This window comes from Diaphorina citri, unplaced genomic scaffold, assembly GCF_000475195.1.
Source record: "Diaphorina citri unplaced genomic scaffold, Diaci psyllid genome assembly version 1.1 scaffold596, whole genome shotgun sequence".
Lineage (NCBI taxonomy): Eukaryota > Metazoa > Arthropoda > Insecta > Hemiptera > Psyllidae > Diaphorina > Diaphorina citri.
This window is the reverse complement of record NW_007378030.1, coordinates 64,277-80,266: the sequence shown is the minus strand read 5'-3', so window position 1 is coordinate 80,266 and position 15,990 is coordinate 64,277. Positions and strand designations below refer to the sequence as shown.

The window sequence follows — 15,990 nt, the reverse complement described above, 5'->3', positions numbered from 1 at the left end:
TAGTTGTCCCCTTGTAAGCGGGAAAGGTTCACTGATACCGAACATCCCAATCAAAATTGAGAAAGCAAACTGCTCTCTCCTGCACATCAATTACCTATTGGCAATTATTGTAATATCATCACAGCTGTCACAAATACATATTTGATGAGTAAGTAAATACTCACAGATATGTCAGGCAGATGTACTTAACCTATGACCTTATGTCAGACAGCATTTTCCTGAATTTCCCTGTTCTCTGTTCATTAATGTATGTAATGCATCCAATCTTCTCTCCTGTCATCCCTCTCTCTCTCTCACTCTACAATGCAACTACCCGTGAGTATTTTTCATTAAGTTATTTTCTTCGTAATTATCTGCAAAAGGCTTTAATTTACAGTGCAAGCTTTATTATATCCCTCAGCTCCTTACCACTAGAGTTTAATTTAATTTCCTCTCTCTCTCTCTCCCTCTCTCTCTATCGCTCGCTCTCTCTATCTATCGCTCTCTCTTTCTCTCTCTCTCTCACTCTCTTAGCTCCCATTTCTTGCCACTATTCTTTTTTGTTCCTTCTTTTCAAGATTATATAAATCATGTTCTTCTCCGTAACTACTTTCCCTCTTATCTTTTGGGTTTTTAATTTCAAGATGCAGTACTTCTTTAAAAGCAGCTTTAAATTATTATTGTTCAGTACCGGACACTGAGTTAGGGACGGCTTGGATACCTATGGGGAAACATATGAGAAATCATTAATCAAACGTGCTATGTGTATTTCATACACAACAAGCCTATCTGAGGCCTAGGTGTAGGTGCAAACAGCCTTAAAGGATGGGTAAGCTTCTACGAATGTACGAAATGTGCTATCAAACTTTTGCTCTTGCTAATATAAGGAATTTCTATTAAAAGGAACATAACGACCAATTCTGTATTGAGAAAAAAACTAGGGTAGATGTGAAGCCCAATCGAGTAACTGAATGATCGACCCTATAATGTCCACCACTCAGACTGTCTCAGATGTGACAGTCTAAGAGACTGAGTCTGAAGCCTTTTCCGCCTTACACGTTCCGATTGTCTCATAGACCGCGGTCTGTGAGACAATCTGAGCGTGAGTGGCTGGCATAATATTCACTAAATCAGGGAAAATAACCCAATAATAGAGTTCGCCCACTCCCTAAGTCTTCTAAAACTTGTGACAGTGGCACCCCATCAGTCATTTATTTCTCAGTATGCGCAATTCGCATCCGGTGACCGTAACGCATGTGACGGGCCCAAAGTAATTCCAACCCACATAGTACTGAAGACAGCATACGCATTTTATTTCTCATCTTATTCAAATTACTTCCTCTTGATTTCATAATGTTTTGCCTTTTTCGTATCTACACTATCTACCCATCGGCATCGGCCTAAACTACTTAGATATCAGCCTAAACTACATAAAGATACTTTTTTTTTTACGATTAACTGTAAACCTATCTCTCTACCCATTTAATACTGATACAGAAGAGCTTGGGCATAAAAATTAGCAGATGTTACGTCCATGTTAAGTAGGCATAGTTTCTATACTTGAACATCTTATTCACTACACATGATATTGCCTATAAAGTAGAACACAGTCGTGTACTAAAGTTCGAAATTTATCTCTATGCTTAGCCATTACGTCACTTGTTACACGTACAGACAGCTACACAGCAGATCCAATTCATATAGGTACCTACATATAATACATTTAGGTAAAGGTATAGTATAAGGTCTAATTCATTAGTAGATATATTAGATCCATTTAAGATAAAGATCTATCCAAGGTAAAAGTATCGAATATCAGAAGGAAATAATCTTGTATTCATCGACGGACGCAAATTGGCATCTGTTCCTTGTGAGAAAAAAAAGAAGAAGAGGAAGAAGGAGAAAAAAGGCCTGGTGCAGGCCAGGAAAATAACCTCAACATTATGCATGGCAGTGCGCCAGGCCAAGTTACAGTATTTTATTTAAAGTTGCTAAATCTCAAGTTTTTTTTGTGAATTTTCTAAAGAGACATACCTATGTTGTTTCAACAAAATCGGATAAACCGTTCGCTCGAGACCTTTATGGTCAAACAAACAAACAGACTTACGCCATGCCAAATCTTACGCTACGCCACTACATAATAATCGCCCTCATAATAACTGTACAGATATGTGACCTAAGTCAATTGTAAATGCATAAGGAAGATTTAATTCTTGCGGTGGAAAGTGTTCTGTTAGGTCTAAAGATGTATGGAATTCCTGCTGTGATATTTCATGAACATGAGGGTTCCTATAATTCCTGTAGGTACCTATCCTAGAGGAATGCTAATTGTCAACATACAAACATATCCAAGAAATAAAACTACATACGCTTATACAGTGTGTAACAAAAGGAATCAAGAGCCGATAGAACATACATTGGATGCACCAGTTCTAAATGGACCACTCAAGTTAAGAAACGTTGCGCGTGGTTAGTCTCCAAATGGGTGACCATCTGGGCAACCGCGTGCTGCTGGCTTTTCCCGGTCGTGTGAGCAGGCGGCAGGCGGGTAGCTTGTCGCCAAATGGAGGGTTAAGGCCTCGCCACTCTAAAAGGCCCATCTCACATGGAAAGAGCAAAAGCAAATGATAGGTGATAGGTAGATATGTAGGTAGTCTCTATCATTTTCATAGGTTTGGTTTTGCAGGCGACTACGTGCTACTGCGGTCACGGATTCCCAAAGTATCTAATTCCCACAAATCAGAAATGTTCTTATCTTTACTTGCGATTAGTAAACTTGTGACTAGTGTAGCGAGATTTGTCCACTTCCAATGTGCGACCAACCTTAGCAGTTATTACACTGACCTTAGCAGTTATTACACTGACCTTAGCAGTTATTACACTGACCTTAGCAGTTATTACGTTGACCTTGGGAGTTATTACACTGACCTTAGCAGTTATTACACTGCCCTTAGCAGTTATTACGCTGACCTTAGCAGTTATTACACTGACCTTAGCAGTTATTACGCTGACCTTAGCAGTTATTACACTGACCACTTCCAATGTGCGACCAACCTTAGCAGTTATTACACTGACCTTAGCAGTTATTACACTGACCTTAGCAGTTATTACATTGACCTTAGCAGTTATTACACTGACCTCAGCAGTTATTACGCTGACCTTGGCAGTTATTACACTGACCTTAGCAGTTATTACACTGACCTTAGCAGTTATTACACTGACCATAAACTCCTTCTGGGGGAAAATAAAAACTTCGAGCTTATACATTATTTTATTCTCTACGTCTTTACCCTATGAACGTAAATAATAATTATGCTATTATACGTTCCTGCGGTTTAAAGCTCCAAGTGGTGCCTGCCTTAATACCTCATACCAGTCATACCTCATAATTTTATTATTACACTATCTACCTAGTTACATACGAGTACCTACATATGTTAGAAGCTGGAGCACTAAACTGGTAGGACGTCATACATTGTATACCTTGTTAACATGTGACAGTTACTTTTTAGTTAAGTTCGACAGTTCTTTTGTAGGCCTTTAGGTAGATAATTGTAAAGTTTGATTCTTCAAGCACTCTGTAAGTCTGTACAGTTTTAAACCAGGAGGACACCTGATTCTTATGATGGACTTACAAACTTACAAGTTATACAATGTATCTGTGATTCATTGACTATTGGCGAGAGAATAATTCTAACATTTCTAAACATACATAGATAGGTACTGAGGGTACTTTGCCATTATTTCTTACTGTACTGTGAGTACATTGCCATGATTTCTTACTGTACTGTGAGTACTTTGCCATTATTTCTTATTATAAAACACTTGGCACGTGTTGAGAAGAAATAAATGTAAATCAAAACTATCCCCTATATCTCTCACTTTATCTTTCTCTCTGACCTGATCTTTAGGTGATATTGTCTGCATTTCATTAACCAGACTTTCTTCATTTCTCTCCTTAGAGTCTTTATTGATCTCTATTTATAGGTACTTATTCCTCTCTGTCTATATTAGGCTAAGAACAGAGTGGAATGAAGAGCATAACGCATAGAGCATCGAGCAGGTAGAGGGAAGTGACGAGATAGAGAAGCTGGGAAGCGACGAAACCGCATAGAGCTGAGAGCAAAGAGCGGTATGCTCTCCGCTCCGCTCTACTCCGCTCTCTAAGCAGCGCACACTCATATACGTTAGGTACGTCACGAGTAAGCGGGAAAGCGAGTAACCTCTTGAAATCCAGCCATAAGTGATTTTGAAATCAGACTAAAACCTGTTTTCCCGCTGCCGCATGCCATTTCGGTCACGCGACGTGTTAGAACCCAGCGGTAAGGTAAGGTTTCGGCCTCCTAAGGACCACAAAGGTCTTTCAGCTCTATCATAAATTGGTTTTTCTCCTATGCAGGGTTTTTCCCTGCATTAATTAGTTTTATCCCCCCCCCTCTTGAGCTCAATTTTTCTCCCAGGCTCGGAAAATTTGGAGTTTGACAAGATTCTGGATACGAAACCACAAAGGTCTTTCAGCTCTATCATAAATTGGTTTTTCTCCTATGCAGGGTTTTTCCCTGCATTAATTAGTTTTATCCCCCCCCCCCTCTTGAGCTCAATTTTTCTCCCAGGCTCGGAAAATTTGGAGTTGGACTCTCGGCCCCCCTTTGACAAGATTCTGGATACGGTATAGACACTTTTTAAATGATGTGTGAGTTGAGACTTACCATCGGCGTACTTGGGCGGCAGGAGACGTCCGTACTTGGTCTTGGGTGTTCCCCAGTTGCCATACTTGAGATTGTTGCACGAGCCGTCAATAGTTCTGTATTTGTTGTCAGAACAGGGCAGGTTGACGGTCTTACAGATGTCAGAGGGAGGACTAGGTTGCTTCACGTATGGGGCGAAACTGAGAGGGAGATAACAGAGGAAGGGGTTAGGTGATCGTCCCGAAATCGAGTAAAGAAGGAGGACAGGATAGGAGAAAGCCAGCCGTTCTGAAAACGAATCTTATCTGTTTAGGATAAAGTTCGCCCCGGGCGGGAATTGAACCCGCTACCTAGCGCCTAAAAGGCGTAGGCTGGGATTCAAAACTAAATATTTGTGATGAAGCTGAGAGTCTTTCCCAGTTTTCGTGCGTATATCAGCATCACTAAGAGCCTCTTTTACCTAGGTACTAGTTCTTACGAAGCTGATTGCAATCCGCATTCCAAGCACAGGCCAAAAAAAAACTTCGATGTTACCAGGAATCGAACCTGGAATCTCCGATATGTGAGCCTAGTATGACAACCTCTCGGCGACGAATAAATCAATAAATAGAGACCAGTGCCGTAGGCATCTAATACTTACGGGTTGACAGCAGGTGTGGAGTAGAAGGGAGTGCTGGGTTTGAATCCATATCCTCCACTGGAGTAGGGAGCCTTGGTGGGGGAGTATAGTGATTGGTATGCTGGGGATGGACCTCCATATCCTGGGAACAAGAAAATAGTAATAAATGTAATAATAACTATTGAAAGAAAAGCTAGATTTTTGCAAAATTAGATATCAAAGTGCAAAAACTGGAAGAACTGAAAATATCATGAAGTTATCCTCCACTGGAGTAGGGAGCCTTGGTGGGGGAGTATAGTGATTGGTATGCTGGGGATGGACCTCCATATCCTGGGAACAAGAAAAATAGTAATAAATGTAATAATAACTATTGAAAGAAAAGGTAGATTTTTTGCAAAATTAGATATCAAAGTGCAAAAACTGCAAGAACTGAAAATCGTCTTGTCTTATCCGGTACAACCAAACCAATCATATCAATATGAATTATCTCTGTATATCAGCATCACTAAGAGCCTCTTTTACCTAGGTACTAGTTCTTACGAAGCTGATTGCAATCCGTATTCCAAGCACAGGCCGAAAAAATTTCGATGTTACCAGGAATCGAACCTGGGATCTCCGATATGTGAACCTAGTATGACAACCTCTCGGCGACGAATAAATCAATAAATAGAGACCAGTGCCGTAGGCATCTAATACTTACGGGTTGACAGCAGGTGTGGAGTAGAAGGGAGTGCTGGGTTTGAATCCATATCCTCCACTGGAGTAGGGAGCCTTGGTGGGGGAGTATAGTGATTGGTATGCTGGGGATGGACCTCCATATCCTGGGAACAAGAAAAATAGTAATAAATGTAATAATAACTATTGAAAGAAAAGGTAGATTTTTTGCAAAATTAGATATCAAAGTGCAAAAACTGCAAGAACTGAAAATCGTCTTGTCTTATCCGGTACAACCAAACCAATCATATCAATATGAATTATCTCTCTCAATATGGATTAGGTATCTTCATTCAGATTTCAGACTCATCTTTACCATTTTTGGTTCAAATATTAATGCTAGATATTTATGTTATGTTATTAATACATCCGAGATTATACCTAATACAAAGCTAATATTATGTAGTAAAGCTACTCAATACTCTATCATCACAATCAGGCACAATTATCTCTCTCAATATGGATTAGGTATCTTCATTCAGATTTCAGACTCATCTTTACCATTTTTGGTTCAAATATTAATGCTAGATAATTATTTATGTTATGTTATTAATACATCCGAGATTATAACACAAAGCTAATATTATGTAGTAAAGCTACTCAATACTCTATCATCACAATCAGGCACTTTTTTGAGTTTTGTAACTTGAGTTAGTAGGTCCCTGTCCACTTGAATTTGAGTACAATTGTGTTTGAACAGCACATTGCATATTGGTTTGTTTCCAGGGGCAAGGTACCCGCTGTTTTTGACTTGATTTTGTGGATGTGTCATTTTCACTTTTTTTCTTCATCTTTCAAAAGAGGAGAACAAGGAGGAGATTGAGGAGGAAGAAAAGAAGAATAAAAAGTAAGAAGAGGAGGATGAGTAGTAGTAGAAGAAGAAGGAGAAGAACAAGCAGGGTCCGTCCCTCCGGGAATTTTTAGCCCGTAGTGATTAGAGAAAATCAGTACCTATTGTACCTACCTAATTTGTTTATTTATTTATTTTTTACCTCTCGCGGACCACCTGAAACCTTCTAGCGGACCACTAGTGGTCCACGGACCATAGGTTAAGAATGGCTGAGTTAGAGGAACGCTCCTATTTTTTTGGTTTTTCTCAAGCTGCTTTTTTTCGGTTCGGTTCGGTCAATTTTTTCGGTAAAACCATTATTATAATGTTATTTGCTATAAAGTTTAAAACTTGTTCCACAAGACCGCATACCTATGTACTTATACTTACCCTTTGAGTAAAAAATGAAAAACAAGGATAGGACAATTAGGTCAAAAAGGGACGATTTTTAAAAAGTACCGGCTGGGGTTCAGAATTTTTTTCCAATTTTTACCAGTAGTAAAGTAATGTTCTGTGTTCTTTTCTAAAGCACCTGGTTCAAAAATGGTGTAACAATATTGAGGAGAAAAAAAGTTATGTTAACATTTATCTCCAAAAACATGCATTTTCAGCATAAAACTAATCCTTGTTTTTCATTTTTCTTTTTTTACTCACAGGGTAAGTAGGTATGCGGTCTTGTCTTGTGGAATAAGTTTTGAACTTCATAGCAAAGAACGTTAATAATGACTTTCTAGAAAAAAATTGAACACTGAGCAGCAGTTTGAGAAAAACCAAAAAATAAAAGCGTTCCTCTAATGCTTGGCGCAGTGTACTTACTATACTACATTATGACGTCAATTCTGAGTTACTTCTTGCATTATTCATCAATATTTATTGTTCATTCACTTCATATTTTTTCAAACTTTTAGCTTTCAAGACAATGTGTCAGCCTAGTTAGCTCGGACTGCTTGGTTAGTAGCGCGTCTGCCTTGTAAGCGCTAGGCCGCGGGTTTGATTCCAGCCCGGAGCGGATTTTACCCTGATGGGATGATTTGCGGAACGGCTGGCTTTTTCCTATCCTGTCTTCCTTCGCTCTTCGATTTCGGGACGATAAGACCTTAGCAGTACAGTGCCCTTTGTCAATCGGGTCAGGACTCTTAAAAAAATTAATAAAAAAAATAATAATAAAACCCTCACTTCTTGCAATCACTTTACTATAGGAAAATCTGAAGACTCTGAAACCCTCACTTCTTTCAATCACTTGCACTATAGGAAAAGCTGAAGAGAGAACTGAGTGAGGAGAGAGAGAGAGACAGGTAGATAGATAACAATGGGGAGAGAGAGAGAGACAGAGATAGTTACATATGTAGGTATAGCACATAGGTCTCGGGTGAACTGAGCGAATGCAATGAAACGGAGAGAGATAGAAATAGGTTTACTCATAAGAGGGATAGAAAGAGAGGAAGAGATAGCTTAGATTACGAGAGAGAAAGAGAGAGAGAGTACTTCAAGAAATTTATTTCATGTGAATGGAGGTGTAAAAAGGGTATTGGTCTTTAGTTAAAAAGGGTCTTATAAATGTGTGTCCACACAGAGTAGACCGGTTGACTGAGCGACTGACACGTCTAAACTGCCTCGACAACATACATAGATTCACCTCTACGCTCTTGCATACTTTATACTTTACCCCACGGAAAGAACATTAGGTATTATAAGGCGAGCGCATTGCTTCAAACTCTTGACGATCGCGCCCCCCCCGGCACACTTAATACTTACTCATCTGAGAGTTTCCCAAACTCATGGACATTAGACCGGTTGACTGACACGTCTAAACTGCCTCGACAACATACATAGATTCACCTCTACGCTCTTGCATACTTTACATTATTATAAGGCGAGCGCATTGCTTCAAACTCTTGACGATCGCGCCCCCCGGCACGCTTAATACTTACTCATCTGAGAGTTTCCCAAACTCATGGACATATCGTGGGTAATAATCTGAGCCCAGGACATGGTGGATAAGGTCCAGAGATGATCATCTACTGGAAGATCAGGGAACATGACGATAGAGATGAGACGAGCACCGGGCAGTTCAGTACCGGACACTGAGTTAGGGACGGCTTGGATACCTATGGGGAAACATATGAGAAATCATTAATCAAACGTGCTATGTGTATTCCATACACAACAAGCCTAGCTGAGGCCTAGGTGTAGGGGCAAACAGGCTTAAAGGATGGGTAAGCTTCTACGAATGTACGAAACGTGCTATCAAACTTAACTTTTGCTCTTGCTAATATAAGGAATTTCTATTAAAAGGAACATGACGACCAATCAGGTCTGCAATTCTGCATTGAGAAAAAAACTAGTGTAGATGTGAAGCCCAATCGAGTAACTGAATGCTCGACCCTATAATGTCCACCACTCAGACTGTCTCAGATGTGACAGTCTAGGAGACTGAGTCTGAAACTTTTTCCGCCTTACACGTGACGATCGTCTCACAGACCGCGGTCTGTGAGTGGCTGGCATTATATTAACTAAATCAGGGAAAATAACCCAATAAAATAGAGTTCGCCCACCCCCTAAGTCTTCTAAAACTTGTGACAGTGACACCCCATTAGTCATTTATTTCTCAGTAGGTATGCGCAATTCGCATCCGGTGACCGCAACGCATGTGACGGGCCCAATGTAATTCCAACTCAGATAGTACTGAAGACAGCATACGCATTTTATTTCTCATCTTATTCAAATCACTTCCTCTTGATTTCATAATGTTTTGCCTTTTTCGTATCTACACTATCTACCCATCGGCATCGGCCTAAACTACTTAGATATCGGCCTAAACTACATAAAGTATACCTAATCTCAGTGGTGTAGTGGTTAGCGGGTTGGACTCCAGATCTAGAGGTTGGAGGTTCAAGTCAAGGTTTCGTACACAAAAAGACCAGTGTGAGGGTTGGTGTAGGGGCAAATAGCCCTAAAAATTGGGTTGAGCTTATACGAGTCCATATATAAAAAGTTAATTGATTGGGGAAGTAGCAAGCGATTGCCCAGATGGTCAGTTGGTCACTCATTTGGATTCTAACCATTCGCGATGTTTCTTCACTTCAGTGATACAGGGGGGGAACTGGTAGGTATACATTCAAGGTACTATCGCCGTTGGTACCAGCCTTCTCAGATAGTATGCAGATTGCAGGTACCTATAACTCTTCCACCTGGTATACAACACTACTCGTTCGTATCTACACTATCTACCCATCGGCATCGGCCTAAACTACTTAGATATCGGCCTAAACTACATAAAGATAAGTATACTTCACTTCAGTGATACAGGGGGGGAACTGGTAGGTATACATTCAAGGTACTATCGCCGTTGGTACCAGCCTTCTCAGATAGTATGCAGGTACCTATAACCTGGTATACAACACTACTCGTCACATAATATGCATCATCACATAATATGCATATCTAATATGCATACACGATGTATTTTGTTTTATTACGTGTGAGTCAGGAGTCAGAATCAATATGCAATCAATGGGAGATGCAACGTTAACCCTCTCAGCACAACTTATTACTTGTATTTGTCTGACAATTTCATTTATGTTGCTAAAAAAAAACATCTAAATGGTGCTCTAAGCAGTTTTAAACGTTCTGGTCAGCTTATGTCTACGTCCAATTATCCTCACATAAGTTAGCAGCGTAAAAACGCTCTATTGTCAGCTACCTCCACAATCCGTCTAGTCAGACAGAATTCTGGAGGTAGACATATGACATGTTCCGAACTAAACGGAAACCGAATTCTGTCGGTAAGGCTGACTGACGACTCTTCACCTAACAGAAACCTCACTTCCATCGGTTGAAAACCAGACGTAGATGGTACATTGGTACAATCTATTGTCAGTACCTACATCTCTGTCAGTGTAGACAAGGGTTAACTAATTAGCAGATGTTACGTCCATGTTAAGTAGGCATAGGTTCTATACTTGAACATCTTATTCACTACACATGATATTGCCTATAAAGTAGAACACAGTCGTGTACTAAAGTTCGAAATTTATCTCTATGCTTAGCCATTACGTCACTTGTTACACGTACAGACAGCTACCTGACACATTTCGCTGGAGGTATGTGAAGGTATGGATGTGTGGGGTCAGGACCATTGGATAGCATAGTGAATAGTGATGCTGATGGTATTGTTAGATGCAACAGGTGATTCATAGACATAGACACTAGTATCTATATTATACATTTCGAGTGTCAGTGTACAGTGTAGCATCTACAATGCGCCAAGCAGGAAGTAAAGACATCGTGTAATTTGGTGAACCTGCTGCTACTACAACAACTGTTATTCCAGCAGTCAAATTCTTAAACAATAGAATTTTGATTCATCTGGCTTAATAAAACAAGAGCACCCACCCGGAAATTCTTGTTTCACATATACTCTACACTACAGTAATGTCCTAGACTAGAACAAAAAAAAAACATGGTTTCTTGGACTTTCTTTGAAAAACTCGAGAATTTGATTGTGTCCTTGTTTCAGGAAGAAGAAGTCGAAAAAGCGCAAGAAAGTGGATGAGAGTATAATTTCCAATGAACTGAGTGATGAGAAATCCAAGTTGAGACGATTTCGACAAAGACACAAATGTGCCTGGCTTAAAGTTCCGTTTCCTGTACCTGATGATTGTGCATGCTCTTGTAAACCCTGATGAAACTAAAGTCAATGTAAGTATTATTTCTGTCTGCATGTCATAGGTATTCTTATTTGTATTCATCCTGTAGTGTAGGTATCTACTCGTGCATCAGATTTTTTTTTTTAGAATATACCTGGCTTATCAAATATGCAAATGAAACCTTGTTTAAATTATAGAAAATATGAAAGATGTATACTGAAGTTCCCGCCAATCAACATTTTTCTACCCCTCATTGTTCTGCCTGGATAAGAAATTAAAATCGATTAATCTAACTATTAGCTGGTATACTCGTAGTCTATGTATAAACAAAATCAGACTTTTGTACAATATTAGGGTCAGAGTAAGGTTACTATTGTATCTCAGCTCAGACAAGGCCAGACATCGTATGCCAGAAACTCGGTAGGCGTTCTTCAGTACCTCAATTATTCCTTGCTTTACAATTCAGAAACTCATGCTTGGGACTACACTTTTTACATGGGAAATAATTCAACCAAAGATCAGTATTAATCATTTTAGACTTTGGATGAAGTACCTACTGATTGTTATGAATTAAATATGCGTACCCGGACATAACCCATTTGTTGTAATAGTAAAATCGATAATGCCTTGTTTAGACTAAGGAATTTAGAATTATTTACAACCATATATTTTGTGCATACATAATATGTAGTGCTAAATTTTATGTTATTCCATGTACGAGTAGGGAAAGTAGGTACCTACCTAAAATGGTGTAACTTGAACACCCAGCAAAAGGGAATAAACTGACCTGAAATGTTATTTACTAGGTTTGATCTCCATGAAAATGTAAAGTTAAAATGAGCTGGGTTGGAAAAGGACTGAAGAGAAGAGTGCCTCGGCGACTACTGAAACTGGATAGAGAATAGAGATATGATATGAGGAGTCTAGAACCTGGAACCCGCCAACTGGAAGTCTAGTGGCGAGACACACGCCTGCCACTATCAAACCTATAGTACCCTTTATGAAAGATTGTAGAGAATATTATTAGAAGGTACAAGTACCCACATGGGAAGTTTTAGTAATTAGGTAAAGGCTTGCATTATGGATCCCAAATCCATAGGTATACGTTCTTACAAGATACAAAGAACCCTAATACCTAACAAACTGAAATTTGGTAGGAATATTCCTTATGAGATATATTTATTAGAAGAGCAACAGGACAGGATTTTACCGAAATTTAAACTGATCGAGTTATTATCAATTTTCCGTGGCGAATCACGGGGAACCTGCTAGTAAAGTAATATTTTTTAAATTCGACATCTTTGTTTATTTTTCCAAGACCGAAAAATAGTAATATTTCCATTGGCAAGTATTCTCTGATGAAATGTACTATAGTAGTAGAGTTGAGAGGTTAACATCAGGATTCAGATAAATCTCTGTGGAGACCGGAATCAAAGCCAAGATATCTGAGACCTCATGAGAGACATCTCTTCAGTGACTTGGGTCCTTGAGGAACTTTTCTCTGTCACGCAAACCTCTACTGTACTACATGTTGCATGAAGTGTTATGAGCACTCAGTTTGATGAGGATGAAGCCTTTTCCTATTCTAGACTGGATAACTCATATGAGGACAAATAAATACCCTATCCAATCGAAAAGGTCCTCGACACTCAAGTCTCTACGAAAACTTGAAGGCTCTTTTCACATCTAGACTGCAACTTGTAGCACACTGCAAACTTGAAGTTTGAAGTTTTGTGTTCTATTCACATCTGTACTGCGGATCAAGTTTATTAGGTTTAGAATACTTTAGAATGAAATTTGACATTTTGTGCCAGCTCTGGCCAATACGCGTTCATTCATTTTCATTCATTGCGTTTAAGAATTTGAATAGCCAGCCTAGTTAGCTTAGTTGGTAGTGCGCACTGCGGATCAAGTTTATTAGGTTTAGAATACTTTAGAATGAAATTTGACATTTTGTGCCAGCTCTGGCCAATACGCGTTCATTCATTTTCATTCATTGCGTTTAAGAATTTGAATAGCCAGCCTAGTTAGCTTAGTTGGTAGTGCGCCTGCTTTGTAAGCGCTAGGCCGCGGGTTCGATTCCCGCCCGGGGCGGATTTTATCCTGCTGGGATAATGTTCGTTCTCGGAACGGCTGGCTTTCTCCTATCCTGTCCTCCTTCTCTCTTCGATTTCGGGACGATAAGACCATAGCAGTTACAGTTCCCTCTGTCAAACCTCTTAAAAAAAATAAAAAAAAAAGAATTTGAATGTAAATTTGTGAACTAGGAAAAGTAAAAGAACTGGCCAGCGCAGAAAAGCTTTTATTTATTTATTTAAGAGGTTTGACAGAGGGAACTGTAACTGCTATGGTCTTATCGTTCCGAAATCGAAGAGAGAAGGAAGACAGGATAAGAGAAAAAGAGAGATAGAAATAGGTTTGCTCATAAGAGGGATAGAAAGAGAGGAAGAGATAGCTTAGATTACGAGAGAGAAAGAGAGAGAGAGAGTAGGTACTTCAAGAAATTACTCGTGTGACAGAAAAGAGAGAGAGGGATAGAAATTAGTTTGCGCGGGTAAGAGAGAAAGAGACAGAGAGGAAATTGGGATTTTTTTGTTTTGTTTTGAAAAATGAAAAAAGGTGTTGTATGTACTGACCTTTGAGGCCTAACTAGAGATGAAAAAAGGAAAACTCACTTCATTTCAAAGTCTCAGGAATAGTATAATTAACAAGTTTTATTTTAATAAAAAGAAACAGCCGTTCCGAGAACGAACATTATCCCATCAGGATAAAATCCGCCCCGGGCGGGAATCGAATCCGCGGCCTAGCGCTTACAAGGCAGGCGCACTACCAACTATGTGTAAGTTAACTAGGCTGGCTGCAGAGAAGCTTTGATCTGCCAACCTAGTTAGCTTGGTTGGTACGTTGGCAGAGCGTCTGCCTTGTAAGCGATAGGCCGAGGGTTCGATTCCCACCCGGGCCGGATTTTGCAATGAACGGATAATGTTCGATCTCGGAAATACTGGCTTTCTCCAATCTTGTCTTCCTTCTCTCCTCGCTTTCGGGACGATAAGACATCAGCAGGTTTCCTCTATCCAACCTCTTCAAAAGAAGACGAAAAAATCTAATATACAGGGTGTCCCGCGAACGATTGTACAACGCTTGAGGGCACAGGACCTAAAGGGCTACCAGCAAACCCTATTTGCTCGGATCCGATTTTTAAGAGGGGTGGAGTTATTCAGGATTTTTTTGTTTTTCGACGTTTTTCATACCTTGTTTTATTTTGAGGGCACAGGACCTAAAGGGCTACCAGCAAACCCTATTTGCTCGGATCCGATTTTTAAGAGGGGTGGAGTTATTCAGGATTTTTTGTTTTTCGACGTTTTTCATACCTTGTTTTATGATTAAAAAGATGAGTGTTCCACCGCCGGCCGTTTTTATTTCGTTGCAATAAAACAACTGCTACATTAGACGCATGTGGTCTGTGTCGTAGCATGCCCATCCTGTAGTAAGCCTCTCATCAGATGGGCGAGAAGAGACAAAATACTTCCCATTTAGGTGCTGGGTCAACACGAGAACACCAGAAATATTTGCAATCAAAAACGAGTACACATTTTTGTCGATGGTAAGATTCGAACCAACTGTGCCCTATCAACAAGTTTATTGGAACTGTGGCGTACAATGTCGAGGGAGTGAACTGTGTACACACTGTGCAGTTCAAACTTGAAAATTTTCGTCCTGTGTCGCACTTCTTCCCATTTAGGTGCTGGGTCAACACGAGAACACCAGAAATATTTGCAATCAAAAACGAGTACACATTTTTGTCGATGGTAAGATTCAAACCAACTGTGCCCTATCAACAAGTTTATTGGAACTGTGTCGTACAATGTCGAGGGAGTGAACTGTGTACACACTGTGCAGTTCAAACTTGAAAATTTTCGTCCTGTGTCGCACTCCTGACTTCTGAGTTTAGGTCGGGGATCCCGGGGCAATTCGGTGTTGGTAGTTACGCGGTCGTCGGCACCATCCTGAGGGCAACTGATCAAGGGGCCCGTGTGATTCTTGTTTTCGATTTCTCATAATATCCTAGCGATTATGAGTACTTGGCATTTGTTCTTATTTAACGATTGGTAGGTATGGACTAGGCCTGTTGCGGCAGCCACCTTCTTAGACTTGGACAACAACAACACAGGGCCGTATTTCGGGAGGGGATACATCACTGTTCGGACCCTCGAGCCCCCCCTCGACTAAATCCTGAATACGGCCTTGCTACAACACTGTTCACTTCGTTCGGTCAAATATCTAGATACAAACGGTTCCAACGCAACGGTTTCGCGTTGGAAATTGATACCTACATATGTCAATAAAAGGCAATTGGGTATTTACTATTTAGATTGGATTTAACATTTAAATTCAATGCATCACAGAAACACCAAATTTGAATGAAAGAGTTATCAAACTAAAAACAGTTATCAAACTAAAAACATAAACGAAACTCAAAATGTTGGTCGAGAGCGGAACATTTCTCTCCCG

At 39.9% G+C, this 15,990-nt stretch overlaps 1 protein-coding gene and 1 long non-coding RNA gene across 2 annotated transcripts in view; one reads left to right on the top strand and one right to left on the bottom strand.

The window, feature by feature from the left end:
- Nucleotides 1-661: 661 nt before the first annotated feature.
- Nucleotides 662-5,429, bottom strand: LOC113467938. The gene is made up of 3 exons (XR_003391842.1): nucleotides 5,308-5,429; nucleotides 4,689-4,867; nucleotides 662-700 (listed from the first exon to the last, which is right to left on the bottom strand). It is a non-coding gene; the product is annotated as an uncharacterized LOC113467938 (long non-coding RNA).
- A 5,923-nt stretch (nucleotides 5,430-11,352) lies between these two features.
- The window catches only part of LOC103510405, a 27,247-nt gene continuing 22,609 nt past the window's right edge, over nucleotides 11,353-15,990 (top strand). The window contains exon 1 of the mRNA XM_008475058.3: nucleotides 11,353-11,530. Within this exon, the coding sequence (XP_008473280.1) occupies nucleotides 11,486-11,530 (45 nt within the window). The 5' untranslated portion in view covers nucleotides 11,353-11,485. The remainder of the gene's footprint in view (nucleotides 11,531-15,990) is intronic.